Raw genomic sequence first — 20000 nt, forward strand, 5'->3', positions numbered from 1 at the left:
GTGACGTGAACTTTTAGGATTTTTCATACTGTCATAGTTACAAATGTAATTCAGTGTGAAATGAATGAGTATTTTCTGTGGAATATGTTCATAGGGAACGTCAAGCCCTACCGGTATTTCTGTTAACAGCAATGATTTATCAACTTGGTCCCAGTTGTTCAAACAATGGATAACGCTATTTATTAATTTCTCAACCTCGGATAATGCATTTCGCGTGCTCTGATTGGTTCACTCAATCTCGGTTATCAGCTCATATACCTTGGTTTGACCTTATATGGTAAATGATTGCGTTAAGCGTTGCTAAACTAAAAATTTTTTCGTCGGAATGCCAATTTGAATAAAGCCAAAAAGGAGAAAAAAAAGTTTTTTTGTGGAAAGTTTGGATCAATTCCGACGTTTAGAAGTACGCGAAAAGGCAAGAAATGTTTTTGTGATGAGCCTGCGTCTGTCTGACAACAACATCGCATCAGTTCTCATCAAGTTTTTTTCGATTTGGCTCGGATTTGCTCGCTTTTTCCGCTCGTATTTCGTACTTCCAAATTTTTGGAGTTGAAGGAATTTAATAAAACAATTATTCCATTCGCGCTTGTTGGATATGAGACTGGTTATAGCCAACTCGGCGCTATGCGCCTCGTTGGCTATTTACCATCTCATATCCAACGCGCGCTTATGGAAGAATTGTTAAATATCCACCAGATAAATCATTATCCACTGGATAACTCAAGTGGTTTTGCTGGTGTTTATCTGCTGGGTAGTGCTATCCATCGTTTGAACAACTGGGGCTTGAACTTTAATTTATTATAACCAAATGAAAGTGTGTTTGCTTTAATTTTAAGACAAAAGTGTTAATTGAACCGATTGGTCATCTAAGTTGATTGTCATTTGTCACAACTTTGAACTAGCTTCTCTCGATAAGTTTGCCCTTAAAGTATGTACATGTATGTGATAAACATGTAATCACAATGTGTCCTAATGTGCAATAAAGGATTAATATCACTAAGTGTATTTTCAAAGTTTTTCAAATTGCCCTCATTGCTTCATGACTCGGACAATTCTGTGAAAACCTTTAAAATTATGCAAGAAATTAATCCTTATAATTAATAATGAAGGATTTATTATTGCCCTCAGCTCGGGCCCATGTGATTACGTATACTTGTCGTAATCACACTAACGTCTAAGGTGGTACAGTGGTATTAGTACTTCGTAGAGGATCAAGCAACAGTCAAACCTGTATAAAACGGACACCATCAGAACTTGAGGAACTGGCCACTTAATATAGATGGCCGCTTAATAAAGGATCACTGAAAATACTCACTGGGCATGGTCTAATGTCAGTTTTAATGGTGTAGTTATACAAAAACACGTAGTGCAAGGAAACAATAGGACTATCAACACTCTTTCTTGAAAGCAACAAATACTCTAAACAAAGTTGTCAACTTGTACTTAATGGTAAAATATACGTAACATTTTTGAAACAACCAACAATTTCTAGCTAAAGAGTGAAACATGTTAAAATGCAGATCGTGCAGATTGAGTACTTTTTCATTTGGTGACCAGAAAGAGGTGCTCTTGATTGACATGTGATGTCCCTTTGTTTGTTAAAAATAAACCCAAACAATGCATTTTGAAACACACACTGGAGACCCTTGATGTTTCCTTTTGTCATAAATTTACCTACAGTAAAGAATGCTAGCTACCTTTGGATTGGAGTACAATTTTTCCATTCTGAGATAAAAAGCGTGTGGGTCTTGGAGATTGAACTTCTTGAGTAATCACATGGTGTCTTATACATACATACATAACTTTGTTTAGTAAAGCAGGTCAAGAGGAAAGAAGCAACTTTACAGCTGATGTGGACCTACTGTAATAAAATTAACAATACATACATATGGTAGTGTATTATACTTTAGGTAAATAATCGCTAAAAATAAATAAAACATAAATTTATATGTATCAATAATAATAGAAATCTGAATGCTTATTATTATGATATAAACTACAGAGCTGTCTTTTCCAAAAGTGATATTCATAACTGTAACAGTATGTTTTAACTGCTTCAGTCGATTTTTAAAGCCTGTTGGATTATAGAAAGATCTTACACTATCAGACAGGGAATTCCAGGCGATTGCAGCCCTGTGTACAAAGGAATTACGACCGAGCTCAGTGTTTGGCCTATTAACTAAAATATTTAAAGATTTCCTAAGATTATAGCTCTTACAGCTCCTAACAACTAATGAATTGATTTCCTCTAAACCTAAGTTATAAAAAGCCTCATGAGTAATAATTAAAATACGAAATTTAGGAAAATATTCAAGAGGCACCCACCCCACTCTTGCTAAGATATCTTCATCAGTCATGCCCTTTGGCAACTTATGAATTACCGGTAGTCTAGCAGCTCTGATATATATGTATCAATTCTAATTCTTTAAATTTGGAGCCAGAGCCCCAAACCACAACCCCACAGAGGACACTTGGGATTACAGTCTTAAAATACAGAGTTTCTAACATAGATTTGGGTAAAAAACTTATACATCTTAGCATTTGGACTTTGGTATTGAATGACACACAAACTGATTTAATATGCTGAGACCAAGACAGTTTGTCATAGATGGTAACCCCGAGACACTCAGTAGAGGATATGTACCAAATAAAATCTTCACCCAACTTCAGAGGTTTCAAAGGACCAATGAAGGGACTAATGCTCAAAATCATTGCCTCAGATTTACCCTGGTGAATAATCAGTCTATTCTTAAGGCACCAGATATACACCTGGTTATTAATAAGAACCTCTTGTAAAACAAGAACAATCTCATCAACAGTGTCACTTAGCTATTACATAAATTGTTGTATCGTCCGCATACATACATAAGTTGCAAAGAGTCTGGGGCCTAATAAAGACCCTTGGGGTACTCCAAGTTTAATTAACAGGTCTTAAATCCGATCTTATGTCATTAACTTGAGTCCTTTGCACACAGTTGGAGAGATAATCATTGATCCAACTCCACATACTACCTGTAACTCCAACTCCTTTTAATTAAGTTTTTCAACAAGGATAGTGTGATTTACACAATCAAAAGCCTTGCGGAAATCAATGAATAAGATTTCAACCTTGCGACCTCCATCCAAAGCTTCTCTCCAAGCTTCAGTAAGATGTAGAAGAAGACTTTCAGTTGAATAACCTTTTCTAAAGCGCTATTGTTTATTAGTTAGAATACTATTAGATAAAATATGATCATCAAAGGACTTACATACAGCCCTCGCAAGCAGTTTTCATGGGACACTTAAAGCAAAGACATAGGTGTATAATTATAAGGATCCAATTTATTCCCTTTTTCAAAAAGAGCAGTAACTAAGGATTCCTTCCACGGCTGGGGGAATCTACAACAATCCCTGCTCTTTTTGAAAACCTCAATCCTGAGCTAAATCTTTAGGTGAAATTTGATCAGGGCCCACCGACTTATTTGGCTGAAGGGATTTGAGAACATCATTTTTGATCTCATCCCATGAAATAGAAAATTTTTTCAATAGTGGGAGTAACCCTATCAATAAAGCAAGTAGTGTCGAAGGGGATATGGTCTAAGCTCCTTGTAAGATTATAGCAGTATCTAAAAACGAATTGTTCAATAAATCTGCTTTTTGCTCTTCATCAGTTATTATATTGCCATCTGTGTCTTATAGTGGACCAGTTCTTGTATTTGTGCTCTTACCAAGGATTTGGTTTGATATTTTCCAAAGGTCTGTAGGAGTGGATGTGTTATCTGCTAGCTTAATCCAATATTGGGCTTCAGCTTTCCTTAACATCCTTTTGACACTATTTCTTTTAATCTTGTACAGGGCCCATAGAGCATTATCATCAGGTTTTGCTTGTGCTGCTTTTAAATACTTGTATCGTTGATTCATAGCCTTTCTGATTTCAATGTCAATCCATGGAGGTGATTTATTTCTAATCTTAACTTTCCTTCTTTTTATGTGAGAATCCACAATTCCTTTGAACATAGTCTCCCATAAATGAACACTGTCCTCAACTTCTTCAACAGCATTAACAATTATGCCATGGGGCCTCAGCATTGGGCCAACACTAGTGTTTTAGATTTTATGGATATGTCTATGATGCGGGAACATGCATGTGCATTACAAATTGAATCAATGAATGTCTGTGTCAAAGAAATGTAGACGACTCATAAAAAGGTTCGGTATGTTTATTACGAGGCTACCATCCTGCCCCCTCACCTGGGTCACTCCTTGGTGCCAAAAATGAATTCCCATGGGACACTCGGTATACTCTAGGATTTCACTGAAATTTACAACTTACATAGTGTCAATAAAAAATGACATTGCTTGTGAAACTACTCGGAACATCAACATTGTCGATTTTTGCGATTTTTTTTGGAGTATAAATTGATCTTTGTATTCGAAGGAGACTTCCCTCACAGGATACCTTCTGGTGGAAGCTAAAACACTGACAAAGCTTGCATGCAGTGAACACAGTGTTTGACCACCTCAGAAGTGTTCTTGTTTGTAAAAGAGACAATAAAGTACTCAACAGAACAGGAACGACGTTGCACGCAGCAAAACTACCAATGAGAATTTAGAATAGAGAAGAAAGAGTGGAGTCTATTCTATTCTGAATTGTCATTGGTGTTTTTTGTGCGCGCGCCGGTGCCACTGACGTTCCCGTTCTGTTGCTAAATCAGCCTAATAAAGGGACGTCGCATGTCGATGTAGAGCACCTCTCTCTGGTTATTGAATGAAAAAGTACTCATCCTGCACACTCTGCATAATCTGCAATCTGTGCAATCTCATTTTAACCTGACTGATTCAAAACAAACATTTTTTGCCTTCATGATTTTGTACTCATGTACTTCAGCTTATTGCGGACATCTGGGAAGTGTTAACAATACTAAGCAGCCGATTATCATCTTACAGTAGCTTTGTCCAAGTTATTCTTTATAGTGATGATGGATCGCATTTTGAACATAATAAAAAATACTAAGTAAAATGACATGTGGCTTAGTTTCTGTTCAAGGGTGGCTGCTTAATACAGGTAAAAATAACAAAGGAAGACAAACGTACGACTGCTACAGGGTGGCCGCGGCTGCTCAAAAGAGGTGGCCGTGGCTGCTCAATAGAGGTGGCTGCCTAGTACAGGTAATAAATAGTGTTTGTAGGGGTGAAAACTCTATTAAACTGGCAGTTTAATAGAGGGTAGCCGCTTAATACAGGACCGTTATAATTATACAGGTTCGCCTGTATATCCCATACCCTTATGTGTCCAGGTTCCTTGGCAGGATCTTTGCTGTGCTCTACAAGCTTTATTTTTGGAGTCAATCAGTTATTCCAGATAATCCCATCTTCCCAATCAATGTTTTCAAATGCTTGCTCACTCTCCAACGTTCTTGAACGTTGACCAGGATTACAGTTCCAAAGCCAATTTTGAACCTCCATCTTTAAGTCTTAAATCAATCTTTTCTACTGCCTGTTTGTCAAAAGGACATGCCACAGCAATAATGGAGCACACTCTCTCTGATTATTATTATTATTATTATTATTATTATTATTGTTATTATTATCATCATCATCATTATCATTTTATTACTTCTTTTCCCTTTAGAATTAGATTTTTCGCTGGTTTCCATTTTACTGGATATCAAGTTGTCTCCTACGACCTTAGGTAACCAGCACCGTTCTTAAAATTCTTGCAGTCCCTAGCAAACAAGCTTTCTGTAATGTACCTGAAGACTTTGACTAATTTCCCGGACTTCCATGACTTTGTCAAAGCTCTTACTCACTGTTCCAAGTGCTCCAGTTACATCTGGAATGACTCTCACTTCTTTGCGTTTCCATCTCCTCCAGCCTGTTCTTTCTTGCCAACCCTGGTGTCAAATGGGCATGGGATATCTGACCACATCTAATATCAGCAATTATTATTATTATTTGAAATTTTCACACTGACCAGCGAAGGCCAGTAGAGAGGTTTCATAGCCTGACAGTGGCATCTAGCTTCCCATTGGATTGGCCACTACCAAGTATTTCTGCTCACAGGGACCACCAGGGAATAACATTGTTATCATTTGGGATTTACTCAGTGACCAGCTGAAGCTGGCTGAAGGGTTTTCAAAGCCAGACAGTGAAAAATCAGCTACCCACCGGACACCCTGTGAGCAGAGCCTCCTTTTGTCTTTTCTTTACTGAGGAGGAGAAAAGTACGCTCTGCCCGAATTGCGTCAACTCTTTGAAGCCCCTGCAGCCCGAGCTTCTGGACTAGTCAATCTTGTTTTCTCTCGTCAAACCGGTTATTCCAGTGCGAGCGTACCTTCAGTGACAAAACCGATGGTTATAATTGAGCCCGCTGTACCATGAAAAACCAAGATGGCAGCGAGATCTGGCATATTAGGCTTGGGTTCGAGATTGTATCCTGGCAACAAGCAGTGCATATTCAATAAAGATCTTACTCGATTCATGCAGAGCCTTTCTCGAGAACGCCAAAATCGAGCAAGCAAAAGAAAGGCTCTGCTTGCAGGGTGCCCACCGGATAGTTCAGTACCAGACATTATGGGCTCACAGGGACTAGTTTACCAGACAGGTGTTGATTGACAGGCTGTTGTTTGTAGACCTTGATGGACTTTCTTTTCTCTGACTTACAATTATTTAGACTGCCCTGTGGAAATCCATTTAAAGTTGAAAGAGTGGTGTTATGGAGAGGATTGGCAAAGTAAGAACTGATCAAGATGGAGAATGATTACCGTATAAACTAATAACAACTTTTGATTATTAACCCATTGACACCTGGGATTTTACTCCATCTAACGCCAGACGATTTTACTCTTCAACCGGGGGCGTCCTAGGGCGTTTGAGGGGTCAATGGGTAACACAGTCCAAAACCCTCCATTAAAGAATAATTATTAATTATTGATAATCATTATTGAGGGAAAAATCTTGATAATTTAGTTGTGCAGGTTGTGTTGGGAAGACATACATGTATGAAATATAAAAAGAATTGCATGAAAATAGCGAGCTTCAATTGTATTGACCTTTAACCCTTTGACGTTCAAACCGGCCAGACTTAGGGTGCATTCGATTGACCATATTCCGGAATAGGAATACATGGAATAGAGGTTAAAAATCCTTCGTTTTTACAAAGATTCACATTAAAATTGTCAAACACCTCCTAAAATGCTATTTTAAACTTATCTTTATTATCCTTGTTGCTTCAAAACACCAGACATGCCGTTTTAAATTACTCCACTGACGTATTCTTATTCCGGAGTAGAGTCAATCGAACACAACCTTAGTATTTTACTCTGTCTAACACCAGACGATTTTACTCGTCAATGGGGAACCCCTGGGAGTCAATGGGTTAATCACTCACTGAAAAACTATGTCCCCATTAAGGTGGTGGGTATAAAACACTGGTCACTCGTTGCAGGTGATTCTTTTATCTTTTGGAAACAAACCCTAACCCTCAATTTGGCTAACCCTAGGCCTTAAAGGTTGGGCAAATGGAGGGTTTTGGGTTACTTTCAAAAGGGTAAGACAATGACCTGCAACAAGTGACCTGTGGAATGTGACCTGTATTTTAGACCAACCACCTTTAAGGACTATATATCTCCTTAATTTATCAAGTGTTAATAATTTTGAGAAAAATCTAAAAATGAACCAAAAAAATGATGAACTTGGAATGTTAATTTTTTGTCGACTGTGCTATCCCCTAAGTTTTTGACAATTTGTCCTCTTCTTATTTTTAAATTAAGCTCTGGATTCGCACTCATTTGTGAAAAGGATGAAAATCGCCTTGTCGCAGAAAACATTTTAAATCTCATCATTAGGCATCTTCAGGAATATTGCCAAATCATTCTACAGCCATCAGAGGTAAACAAGCTGAACTGATAATAATTATTATTAATTAAATAGTGTCTTAACATTATACATTGTATCTCAAGATAATATCCATGTCATGAATGACCCAATTTCAACACATATTTTACAGTACTGTACAACCCTTTGTACATACTAGAGCCTACATTTAACTCAACGTGGGTTGTAAATTTCAAAATGAAACAAAGGTATATTTGAAGGTAACTAATATCTTTTACCTTTAAAGAAAAAAATGGAGTTATATGCAGTATAAAGGAGGGTTCACAACAATATTACAACTGTGTATTATTTACAAAAACAGTTCAAAGCATAGGCAAAAGAGGCTGATGTGGACCTGCAAACCATTTTACTGGCAATGAATTAATATATATATTAATATTAAAAACAAATTATTTGTTTTATCATTTTGTCGTACATAGTGCTGACAAAGATCATCACATTAATGTACTGGGGTTTTTAAAATTACTTTGTAGGCAATCCTTAAAGCTGACAAAGTCACAGCCATTATACATCATTTTCTACCCGAGGGTCAGGTAAAACACAATTATTTACATGACGTCACCATGTAATTAAGCTGTCATAAGAACAATAACCAAGATAGATCTCTATAATGGTGTGAGTCCCATAAATATCTTTTAGAACATTCAGACTGAAGTGTGGCAGGAATCTCTTGCTAGTTGAGAATGAATGTATCAGTATTATTGTAGTTTTTCTGGTTCTTAAAAGAGGGAAAGTAACTTACAGTGTACCAATATTGATTGGGCTTCTATATAGTTCTCTTCACGACCTCCTTTCAGGAAGTCATGCATCATGTTATCATGCATCACTCCCTAATGATTGTTGTGTGACATCCCAAAAGGTTCTTATTATTTTTAAAATTAAAGGTAGAGAAATGCCAGATGGCAAGTGACTGTGACAAGACCTTTTTTGTCGCAGGAGGGGAGAAGGGAAAAAAAGGTTTCCCCCCCCCCTCAGCAGTCTGAACAACACTATTCTATTGTCTTTCTTCACTTTCCAACATTTTTGTTAATCTCAAGGTTTGGGACTCAATTAACAAGGTTGTTTTCTTTGAGACCTGAAGGTTTAGTGGGTTTTGGTGGTAATTCATGTCATGACCTTAAACAGGTCTTTGATTTCTTTTCAGTTGCTGTTTATGAACAACCGTTTTCTGCGGCAAGTGGAAAAAGATCTGGAACAAGTTATGAATACAAAATGAGATATATTTTGATATAATTCTGATCAGTTGATATTCATTGGAAGTTCACTTATGGATGAAGTCAGGGTTGCCACTCAACAGTAACAAACAAATTTCACTGACCTTAAATTAGTTGAATAATTGAAGGCCATTAATATTTTCCTCTTTGCGCTTTTGACGGGATATTGTGCCCAAAATCTTGTGAACTGTTTACCAAAAGTAAAATTCCCTGACTTTTCCCTAAACTTGAGAAATCTTTCCCTGAGCATGGCAACCCTGCAAGTGCAGCTGTTGTTGTAATCAGAACGTAAGTTTCTTCACTTTAATATTTAGATGTGGGCGAGAAAGTACCATGTGGTTTATGTAGTGCTACCACTGCAAAAGCACTTGAGGAGCAACATAATTGGAAGTTAAAACAAACCCTAGTGAAATTCCTTTTTGCCTTTAGCCCTTTCATTCCAAAGATCGAAAAGTTCATTCTCCTAACTAGTACCTTCTGTTTGTTGGGTAGTTGGGAGAATTTGGTGTTATATCGAGATCACACCCCTTAAAGTGCCCCTAACCCCAAAATATTTTTTTTGCTAAAGTGAAACTTTGCACCTGTTCGAAACGCCTTGCGGCAATTTTTTCCCTTTTCTAACAAATCCTGCCATTTTATAGGCCTCGAAAGTTGCGAAAATCCAAGCATCTTTTGTTCACGACCGAGTCAGAAGGGGAGTGGGTCTATTCCTGAGTTGACGTCACAAACTGATTTACATTGAATTAACTCTTTGTAAACATGCATGCAAAGTAGATTGTGACCTCAAGTCAGGAATAGACCCACTCCCCTTCTGACTCGGTCGTGAACAAAAGATGCTTGGATTTTCGCAACTTTCGAAGCCTATAAAATGGCAGGATTTGTTAGAAAAGTGAAAAAATTGCCGCAATGCGTTTCGAATAGTTGCAAAGTTTCACTTGAGCGAAAAAAATATTTTGGGGTTAGGGGCACTTTAAGCTGATAATAATCTTCATTCTCAATACTTGTGACTGACATTTCATTGAAATTGTTAGGAGAATTTACATACTGATCACTCCTGAGAGTAAAAGGGTTAAAGGCTTTAATAACATGTTTTCAAAGGGCATGCACTGGGCAGTGACCAAAAAGTGCACTTCTCCATGTAAGAGCCTTACTAAACAAGTTAACTTGAGAAGATCACCACTCGTCTGACGGTCAAGTGACCTTTACCCTAAATAATTACCCCTAATAATATTCAGTGCTTCAAGCCTTGAGAATGGTGCTCATAAATAATTTATAAAGAGAAACTACACACAAAACAAGTAGTGGTAAATATAACTTTATTCTCCTTACATTCACTGAAACTGTGTTTTTGTATACCTGAGTAGCCTTCTCTCTAAAGTCAATAGTATTGTTAATGTAAATAGGAAGTTTTTAATAATTAAAAATATTAACAGCTTCCTTCTTTATTGACTGTTGCTTTCTTTTTGGCTTGGCATTTTAGCCAAAATTTGTATTGCACCAAGTCGCCTATAACTTGATTGTGTCTTTGTTGAGTATCACAGTATTGCATATGTTCTAGCTGTCAGGGACATCATAATGAGCCAATTGGAAGCAATGTTATCATTCATGCAGGAAATTTACATGTATGTGTAAAAATTTCTCGATCATTAAGCGATTACTAATGAGCTAAGGACTTCATTGTACATAGAGGCTGTTGCCTAAGAAAATTTGCCAGGAACCCTTCAGGCTTCCAACATTTAAAAGTTAGTATCCTGAGTCATTAATTCCAGCTGGGATCAAATTTACAAGAAAGTGAGAATGAATCAACTAAGGTGCCTGTTCGGGCTACTTGTTCAGAAATTTGGTCGCCCACACTCGCAAATAAGGCGCCCCAGGTGACAGGGCGACCATTAGGTAGCAGCCTTGTACATGTAAATTTCCTGTGCAATTTATGACGTAGCCACCAATTCGCTTATAAATGGTGACATTTGCTATGGCTAGAACATACATGTACATGTATGCACTACTGTGATACTCTCCCTTTAAATAGAGTTAATCTAGGAAAGTGAATAACATCCAAACCATGGTCTCAGCAGCGTATTTTACGAAAAAAAAAAAGTAGGGGAACAACCATCAAGTCCTAACAAAGATTTAACTTTTCGTGGAAACCTTGTAAATATGGTTTAAATGAAAAAAAATAAATAAATAAATAAAAATAAATACAGGTCACAGACCACAAAACTTGTAATGATGCAATTTTCTTAACTTGTGTCACATAATATGGAAAGATGTAAGAAGTACATGTTCCAACTAATGGTTTCATTGTTTTTGCCATCTGTCAGTTGTTGCATTACTATTTTGATCTCTGTGCCCAAAGGAATACAGTACAATCTAGTCGGCTCAGGAAATGATTTGAGCCAAGGAGCAGTACAGTCCAACCTCTATTACCTAGACCAATATTATCCAGACTTTTTTCCCTGGTCCCAATTTCTTCATGAATATTAATTATTAGTATTAACCACAGTAAACATTACACGCATATGCAAATACAGTGTATGTAGCCTGCGAATTTCTGTCGACATTTACTCATGGTTTAATATTCTCACAGAAGAAAGTGTGCCAAATTATAGAAGTTGATTCCGTGCAGCTCATGCAACTGAGGAGGATGTAATGTTTTGAAGCAAAAGAACATTCATTTCTTCTAATGCTCTGAACAGCAAATAGAAAGACACTGTAGTGGAAGTTTGTTGTTGTTTTTCTATTAATTTTTTATTTGTACATGTATTTAAAGGGTTGTGACCAGAATAGATACTCCAAAATAAGGTGAGACACTTAGTTTAGTGTATATAAGTACCAAACGATCTTGCTAAAGATCGATTAAGTTTCAAAAGAAAAAAAATGTGACAAGAGAGAGTCGCCAGAACCATTGAGTCAATGCTTAACCCTAATCACTAGAGATCAGTGCCTAAACAGAGTGTTGTTTATCTGCCGAAGCTGTCAGGTACAGTACCGCTCAGTATTAACCTAACAGGGAACATGTTCGCGAACACGATCAGAATGAAAATAGAATGAGTAATGAAGCAGCAACAGAATAGATACGGAACGGGGGCAGGATGGATATGGAACAAACATGTTCTCTATAATGTGTTCTCTAGAACACGTTCTCATCTGCAGGAACGCGTTCTAGATTTACATGTACCGTAAACGTCCATTTATAAGCCGCACTTTTTTTCACAAAATTGAAGCCATAAATCAAGGGTGCGGCTTATCCATGGATACATCCCCACATTTAAAGCTTGGCTACTAAGCACTCGTTCGTTTTGTTTCAATCGAAGGAATTTCAACTTTATGGTGAAACCTTGATTGTTTGTTCTTGTTGGTTTATAGCAATAGAAAGTTACTGGAACTTCAAACTTTATTGTATTACATTTTTTTCCAAAATCTGCGCTTCTAAATTCGGGGTGCGTCTTATCTACGGATGCGGCTTATACATGGACGTTTATGGTACTGCCACATAGCGTGTCATCAAGTGTCTCGACTTATTTTGGAGTATCCATTCCAGTCATAACTGTATTTAATTAAAGGCAATGAAAAGTGTAACATTAAGGACGGTGCCTATTAATTCAAAGGTATTTTTGCGCGGTTTACTGAATATGCGGGAAAAGCAGATCTTGACAAGTGTTACTGAAATCTAAAAAGAAAATTGGGGGTAACCACGCATTTTTCGAAGATAATTAATCAACGATATTTGTGAAAAGTTTTAAAATACAAAGCAATGTATAGCGTTCTTTTCCAAATTGAAGCTCAATTATCTCTGAAAAATGCATGGTTACCCCTAATTTTCTTTTTGGATACCAAGATCACTTGCTAAGTTCTGCTTTCTCCCCATAGTTTTGGACCGCGCAAAAATATCCCTGTATTAATAAGCATTAGCAATTGGAAATCCAAGTATCTTGAGATGCGCAGAACGTATGCGCAATAACAACAGTAGGCACCGTCTTTAATTAAGTTTGAATCTGTCCAACCTTATTAATATTCATATTTGTTGTTATCCGGACTCTCAGTTATCTGGAGTATTTGCTTGTCTCCCAATGATTTCGGATAATCGAGGTTGGCTTGATGAAATGAGTTGTCTGGGTGATAGTAGTTCTGAGAAAAACTGTTTATGATATTGACTGACATTTTGACAACATAAGCAGAAGTCATCCTCAGAGTCACGAGAAGGACTCTGCGACTGACTTCCGCTCAAGTTGTCAAAACGTGAGTCGGTGTCACCAAAAACAGTCCTCCTCTCATTAGGATGATGACCTTACTTAGTTTTGGTTCGAACTTAGATGTTGAACAGAATGAAACTCTTCATTTGAAATGACCAATACTTAAAAGAACTATGTCACGTTATTTTAAAGTGTTTAGGTGAAATCTTTAGTTTATCACGAGCTTAAGACTTAAATGGTAATGCAGAATTCCTTTAAGAATAAAGTTAGTGTTACACGAGCAAAAACGGCCTTCGTGCAGGCGATTTGCCATAACCTTGAAAAACGTTGGGCCTACTTCTTTCAAGATTACCCAAATGCAATCTGTTTCAATCTTTTCCATTTGTGTCATCCATCCATGCTTCTCTTTCCTTTCGTTATTATTTCTTTTTAAATTTGTTGTTCAACGGTTTTAAAGTGCCCCTGTGACCAAAAAATCAATTCATATTTTTCTTTGGATTTCAAAACTATGTTAACAAAACACTAAGTGACCCAAGTTTTAAGCCTTGATTTCAAAAAGACACCTCTTTATTTTAACTGTAATTTTCCTATTTAATGGTCCGCCATTACTAACATTATGTTCTTGAGAGAGCTGGATCGAGGAGAAAATGACGTCAAAGGCTCACTAGTTTAAGAATGCAATACGTGTGTACGCCGCAGAATTAATATGCAGCATGGGGGTTTTGGGCTTTCAGACTTTTAAACTCGCGCTTTGCATATACAATAAGCTGCGTTCACACGCTGAAATTTTAAGCTAGTGAGCCTCTGACGTCACTTTTCCCTGGATCCAACCATCTGAGGTCCAATCGGTCAGTTTTGAACATGAGTAATGGCGGACCGTGAAATCCAAAACTTACACTCAAAGTAAACGGCCTTTGGATAAAAATCAAAGCTCAAAATTTTGCCAGTCAGGTGTTAAGCAAACACACTTCAAAAATCTGAAGGAAAAAAGGAAGTGGTTCTTTTGATCACAGGGGCACTTTAAGTGGCTATCATAATTTTGCGTGACATAGCCCCTTAGTATAATTATATAGCAACAATGCTTTGTTGTAGCAAGGCTGATTGTTACAGTGGTTTAAGACAGATTTCAGTATTTGATTTTTCAAAAAAAAGAATTAATTAATATGGCAATTGGTACTGTTGTTATTCAACAAAATTGACTAATACAATACTTTGTCACTCGATACGCTGATAAGCATGTTTGTCCTTATCAAACATTGCCTCAATCTCCTCTAAGGTCTTTCCCTTGGTTTCTGGCATGAAGAAATACACAAAAAGAAATCCCACAAAACAAAATGCACCATAGAACCAGTATGTCCCTTGAATAGTTAATCCTGATACCATGGAGCTGTATGTCTTGGTCACAACAAATGCTAGAAGCCAGTTGGATAAGGTTGCAATACTGCTTGCTGGGCCACGTGCTCTTAGGGGAAAAATTTCCGACATTATGAGCCAGGGAACAGGACCCCAGGCTAATGAAAAAGCCAGGTTAAACAAAACTAAACATAAAATTGATAACCAGGATAACTTTGACGCTTCTATAGAATGACCTTTAGAGCCCAACAATGAAACTGTACTGCTTGTAGGACTGCCATCACTTGTGCTTGGAGCTGTGATGTCAAAGTATACGCCAAGGCAAACAAGACTGACGCACATACCTATGGCCATTGTCCATAAAAGAATTCGACGGCCTGATCTGTCCACTATCAAACATCCCAATGCTGTACCAAAAAACTGTATCAAGCCTACTGAAATGCTCACCAGTTTGCCATCCTTGAATCCTGCTACTGCAAAGATACTAGCCGCATTAAAGAGAACTGCGTTTATTCCACAGAACTGCTGAAAAACCATCAACCCAACACTGATAACAAGAGGCTTAAATATAACTGGTGATAGCCAGTCACTCCACTTGAGCTTTTCGTTGCGATCTGTAATGAAGTATTGAAATAAACAACATTAACAAAAAGAACATTGTTATTGCTTATCAGCCAGTGACCCAATCAAAAATCTTACAAAAAGCGACAACTAAACATCTCGTTTCTCTAATCCCCAAGAATTTCATGTCCATTACAATTACGTTCTAGTTTCAGTAGTTTGGCAGAACAAAACCTGTAACTTATTTAACTATCTGTCTCGTGGGAGTGTTATTTTACTGGTCAATGTGGGGGATTGTTAGGGTTAGGGGGGGCTCAATGGCTCAAACAGTTTGCTCGAGTCCCCCTTTGCTCAGGGGGGAGGACATAATAGTTTTCAGGAACCAATAACATTAGGTATTTGCAAAATGAAATCCCAGTGTTTTCTGAAACCTGTCATAATAATGTTCATTTGAACACCCCTAAAATTATTGTACCTAAATGTAAACTTTAAGATAATAAAACATACTTTCATACAACAAATGATAAAAAGCTAAATTCTTCAACAATAGTTTGCCTGTCTGTGATCACGTCTGATATTCTCATTAATTTGCAATAATTTTTGTTATCTACCATGCATGAGTTAAACTGCATTTCCTTACAGACAGAGTAGACAAAAATTAAAATACCGGTAATAAGAAAATAAGCCGTTTCTGCCTCCTCTTCAAGGAAAGTCTAAGTGCGAAGTTTCTGTTATGAAAATTAGCCTTCATTCATATGTAAGGTAGAACTAATTACCATCACAAAAAACTTCCAACTTAGACTCGCTTTGAAGAGGAGGCGGACATGAACTCGGACATGGCCAATTATATTGAACGGGGCTCTAACTGATAAGTACCTGGTATTAATTTCATCATTAATGATATTTATTTAATTCTGTCTAATACTGAACAAAAGAATAGGTGAGTCTTGAGAAACAGTTGTACGTTGGGAAAGGAATAAAAAGGGAATTTTACTCATGATGGTTGTACCTTTCACAGGTACATGTACACTGTAATTCATTGATATCCACTTACTGAAAGACATTATCAAGTCACGAAATGAGTAATTCCAATTACATGTATCTGTAATAGCATCAAGCAAAGACCCGTGAAGGTACAGTAGAAGCCAAAAACATATCAGCCCTAGCATAGTGTTTGAACAGACTTGACTGATTAGAGTGTTATGTGAAGTGCTAGGTTTCTACCCCATATAGACCATGTGAGCGTTACCCTACTAATGGAAATGGGTTCACACATTTCATTTCATTTCATTCACTCTAATCAGTTAAGTCTGTTCAAATATAAGTGCTACACAGCCAATGCTTGCAAAAACTTAATCCTTCCTAGCAGTGTTTATTTTTTTGAAAGGTTATCCTCTTATTTTTCACGTTAGCCAATCTCTGAGACACTATTTTGGCCCTTTAGTTAACAGGGCATGAACAATCACCTAATGTCTCCTCAATGGTAAAGCATTCCTCCTCAACATCTGCATCAGGTCCTCTTAACCACTGGAGTGCTGTTAATGCCTCACTTCGTCTGTTATTCCCAAGAGACCAGCGTGGGGTCTCTGGCATGGTATACATGAAGATGACAAGTAATGCTGGTGGCATTGCACCAATGAGAGCCAGCCATCGCCAGTTAACAATGGCCCCCATGACATATGAAAGCAAGAGGCCCCCAGTCACTGCTAGCTGATTAACGGAACCCAGCATGCCACGAAGACGTGCAGGAACAATCTCTGCAATATATACCTATTACAAAAAAAACAACAAGACTAAAAAAAGTCTGACCTCCCCATTGTGCATGATCGTGCATTTCATGACCAACTTGTCCATGGGGTTACTCCTCTTGCTTAGGCCTTTTTTTCGTTTTTACATGTAGACATCTTTTTACTTGATAAAAACTAGGGTTCTTGCCCTGCTAGCAAGTGGTCAAAGATTGTCAGATTCCTGAACAAGAAAATAAATCTACTTGTCCCAAATGACTAGATGGGGTTTTTCAGTGAGAGCACTGGGAAATTTATTTATTTATTTAATTTATTTATTAGAGAAATAACCAGGACTGACTGCAGATGAGACATAGTAAGTCTTTTGGGCCAATCTTTGCTCAAGGTTAAATTGTTTTCAAATTGACAGGATTTTTGATACCATTCTGCTAACTTACTGGTACTGAGAGAGAGACCATCCCACATGCAAGGCCACAAATAATACGGCCAGCATACAACATGGCATGGTTTTTTCCAAAAGCAATGAGAAGCCATCCCAGCTCAAAAGGCAAAACACATGCTATAACTGTGCCTTTGCGACCCAAGTAGTCAATTGTCCATCCCCCGATTAGACTGCCAAACATGGCACCAACTGTAACCAAGGACTGCAAAAAGAAAAAAAGATTTGAAAAAGGCAATTAAAGATTTAAAGCTGATGAAATCCAGTTCAACACTGAGCAACATTAGTACATTTACAATGTACTGGTGAAGTTGACATCCAACTCCAGAATAAAATTCAATGTGCACACATAATCATGATGATGATAAATATACAAATAACAAGTACAGTATGTTGCCCAGTTTCCGGCCACTTTAGTTTGTAATCGCCCTAACTTCTTGTTTATGCGCGGAAACTTTCTCATTTTTCTACAAGAGACAGTTCATTTACTTACCTTTAAAATATACGGAGATCGGCTGCCCACCTCAAGTACTAAAGAAATTATGCCATTTTTTGCAAAACTACATGTAATAAGTTGCCCAGTTTCCGGCCAGCGAGTCCAGTTTCCGGCCATCAACAGAAAGCAGAAATTTCATTCAATCCGCTTGACTAAATGGACTTCCAAGGCTATCTCGATGTGGCTTAGCGACTGTACATTTGTACTTTATGGGATTAGAGCAAAATGGTTACTTAGGGGCGTATGGTAGGGCATAGATAGCTGCTAACTATGGGTAGGGTATAACCTTGACAAAGCCCACGCGATATTCTCTGGGAAGAGGCTCGGGCAATTAACACAGCACATCTGAGTTAATATGTACCTCATTACGCCATGCTTGCTTAAGCTATGTACATTTCATTAATTTCTCGAGTAGTAAGTTATAAAATTTCATTAATTCAAATAAGTTTTAAACTATCTATCTGTGAGTGCAGATCAGTGGCCGGAAACTGGCGTAGTATGCGAAAATCTTAGCTAGGATTTAGACTTCTGACGTTCGCAAACAGCTAAGTTCTAGCTTATGATGACAGGTCCCTTAATTACTTCTATCTTCAATGTAAATTCTTTCAAAATTTATCAAGCTCCGTGAACTATTTCCTATTAAACGAGTTATTTATTTATGTACGGTAGCTTCGCTGTGCAGTGAAAAGGCCAAAAATTAGCCGGTAAGATTTACTCACCTGAACAAAATCCCTTCTTGTTCGCTCGTTTCTCAACCAAAAAGCCTGCCTAAACCATCAGTTGATAGCGAAGATGTTCGTTTTTTTCCAACCGATCGCATCGGTGGATGAAGAGTTAAAATCCCATCGAAAATAACCAAGTTTACCATTTTTTGGCCGGAAACTGGTACTGGCCGGAAACTGGGCAACACACTGTAATCTAATATTACTGGAAAGACTTCAAACTAAATCAGATCAACTTTTACATGAGAGGGCAACATGGAGTACCTTGCGAATAACCCAGAGATGCCAAACTCTGGAGATTTTTTTCATCCGGCACAGACTTGTCATCATTCGGCACGCATTTGATTTTTGCGGCCAGACCATCATTGAAATGTTTCAGTCACAGCAAGGTAGTCTTATGTACTACACATGGAATTTGATGTGAAAGGCACTAAAAGCTGTTGTCTAATTGATCGAAGGAAACAGAAAATAACCTTGCATCGTTCGAATTAACCACTTATGCCCATGTGCAGAAGGTCGTGATTCATACCTCCTGGAAAAAGCTTAAGTAAGCAGTCCAATATTAAACGAAGAATTTGCTTAATAGCTTTCAGAGAAAAGAAGGTTTTGTCGTGCAAGAAAGCAAGTGAAAATATATTCATCCATGGGAAACAAACATGTTCGATATACATCAATAGTATCATGTTTTCTTTTATTTTCACTTTTCTTTCAAAAGTTAAACAATGTTATTCCTACGTCGCAAGATTCTACAGCGAGTAGACAAATTTTACTTATTTATTATAACAGCTTTGCGTTAATTGTCGTTATCATTATTTTTACTTTTACTGCACACAGCTGGTTACTGTTTACAATACAAATTGTGAAGTATATTTTAGCACCGCCTGGTAAAATAAACGACATTTTATCGAGAAAAAACGTTGTGCATGGAGTATTGTGTATGTCCTGTAGAAGCAACTTGAGATATTAACAATTTTTTTTTTTTGTGACCGCTAAATGCTGCTTGACCTCGAAGGTCTTATTGGTCACAAAAGCTTTTGTTTTAACTTGACCAGTTTTTGGGAATCTCCTCTGGGAATATAACATTTACCTTTTTGAAACATACATTGCACGGTAAAGATTATTTATTTAACTAGCCGTTTTTATCAAAAGTGAAATGCTGCAAGTGAGAGAATTGTTTCTGCAAGTATCTGGAAATTGTTGGAATCCGATAGCAGCATTCTCTGACTGGCAAGGAAACGAGCCACTAGCCCTGGAGACAATTACCAAGGTCAAAGTCTCTATTGGCAAGGAGGCAGTCAACCATAACGGGCTACATGTATTTCTCCAAACTGTCATAGGACCAAGCAATACAATACAAGCAATACTTAATTGACCACTCCCCATAGGGGCTTTTCAGGGCCAA

The 20000-nt window shown here is 37.5% G+C and overlaps 2 protein-coding genes across 4 annotated transcripts in view; one reads left to right on the forward strand and one right to left on the reverse strand.

Annotated features, from left to right (window-relative positions):
- LOC138033727 (AP-5 complex subunit sigma-1-like) overlaps window positions 1–9622 on the forward strand; it is a 15948-nt gene extending 6326 nt beyond the window's left edge. For both annotated transcript variants that reach the window (XM_068881530.1, XM_068881531.1), the window contains exons 4-7: window positions 6653–6712; window positions 7752–7869; window positions 8349–8408; window positions 9020–9622. In XM_068881530.1, the coding sequence (XP_068737631.1) occupies window positions 6653–6712; window positions 7752–7869; window positions 8349–8408; window positions 9020–9091 (310 nt within the window). In that variant the 3' untranslated portion in view covers window positions 9092–9622. The remainder of the gene's footprint in view (window positions 1–6652; window positions 6713–7751; window positions 7870–8348; window positions 8409–9019) is intronic.
- Window positions 9623–10388: 766 nt separating this feature from the next.
- The window catches only part of LOC138033723 (solute carrier family 2, facilitated glucose transporter member 8-like), a 15098-nt gene continuing 5486 nt past the window's right edge, over window positions 10389–20000 (reverse strand). For both annotated transcript variants that reach the window (XM_068881524.1, XM_068881525.1), the window contains 3 exons: window positions 17379–17585; window positions 16663–16966; window positions 10389–15249 (listed from right to left, as the gene is read on the reverse strand). In XM_068881524.1, the coding sequence (XP_068737625.1) occupies window positions 14498–15249; window positions 16663–16966; window positions 17379–17585 (1263 nt within the window). In that variant the 3' untranslated portion in view covers window positions 10389–14497. The remainder of the gene's footprint in view (window positions 15250–16662; window positions 16967–17378; window positions 17586–20000) is intronic.

The sequence above is a fragment of the Montipora capricornis genome, chromosome 14 (genome assembly GCF_036669925.1).
Source record: "Montipora capricornis isolate CH-2021 chromosome 14, ASM3666992v2, whole genome shotgun sequence".
In the NCBI taxonomy this organism is placed as follows: domain Eukaryota; kingdom Metazoa; phylum Cnidaria; class Anthozoa; order Scleractinia; family Acroporidae; genus Montipora; species Montipora capricornis.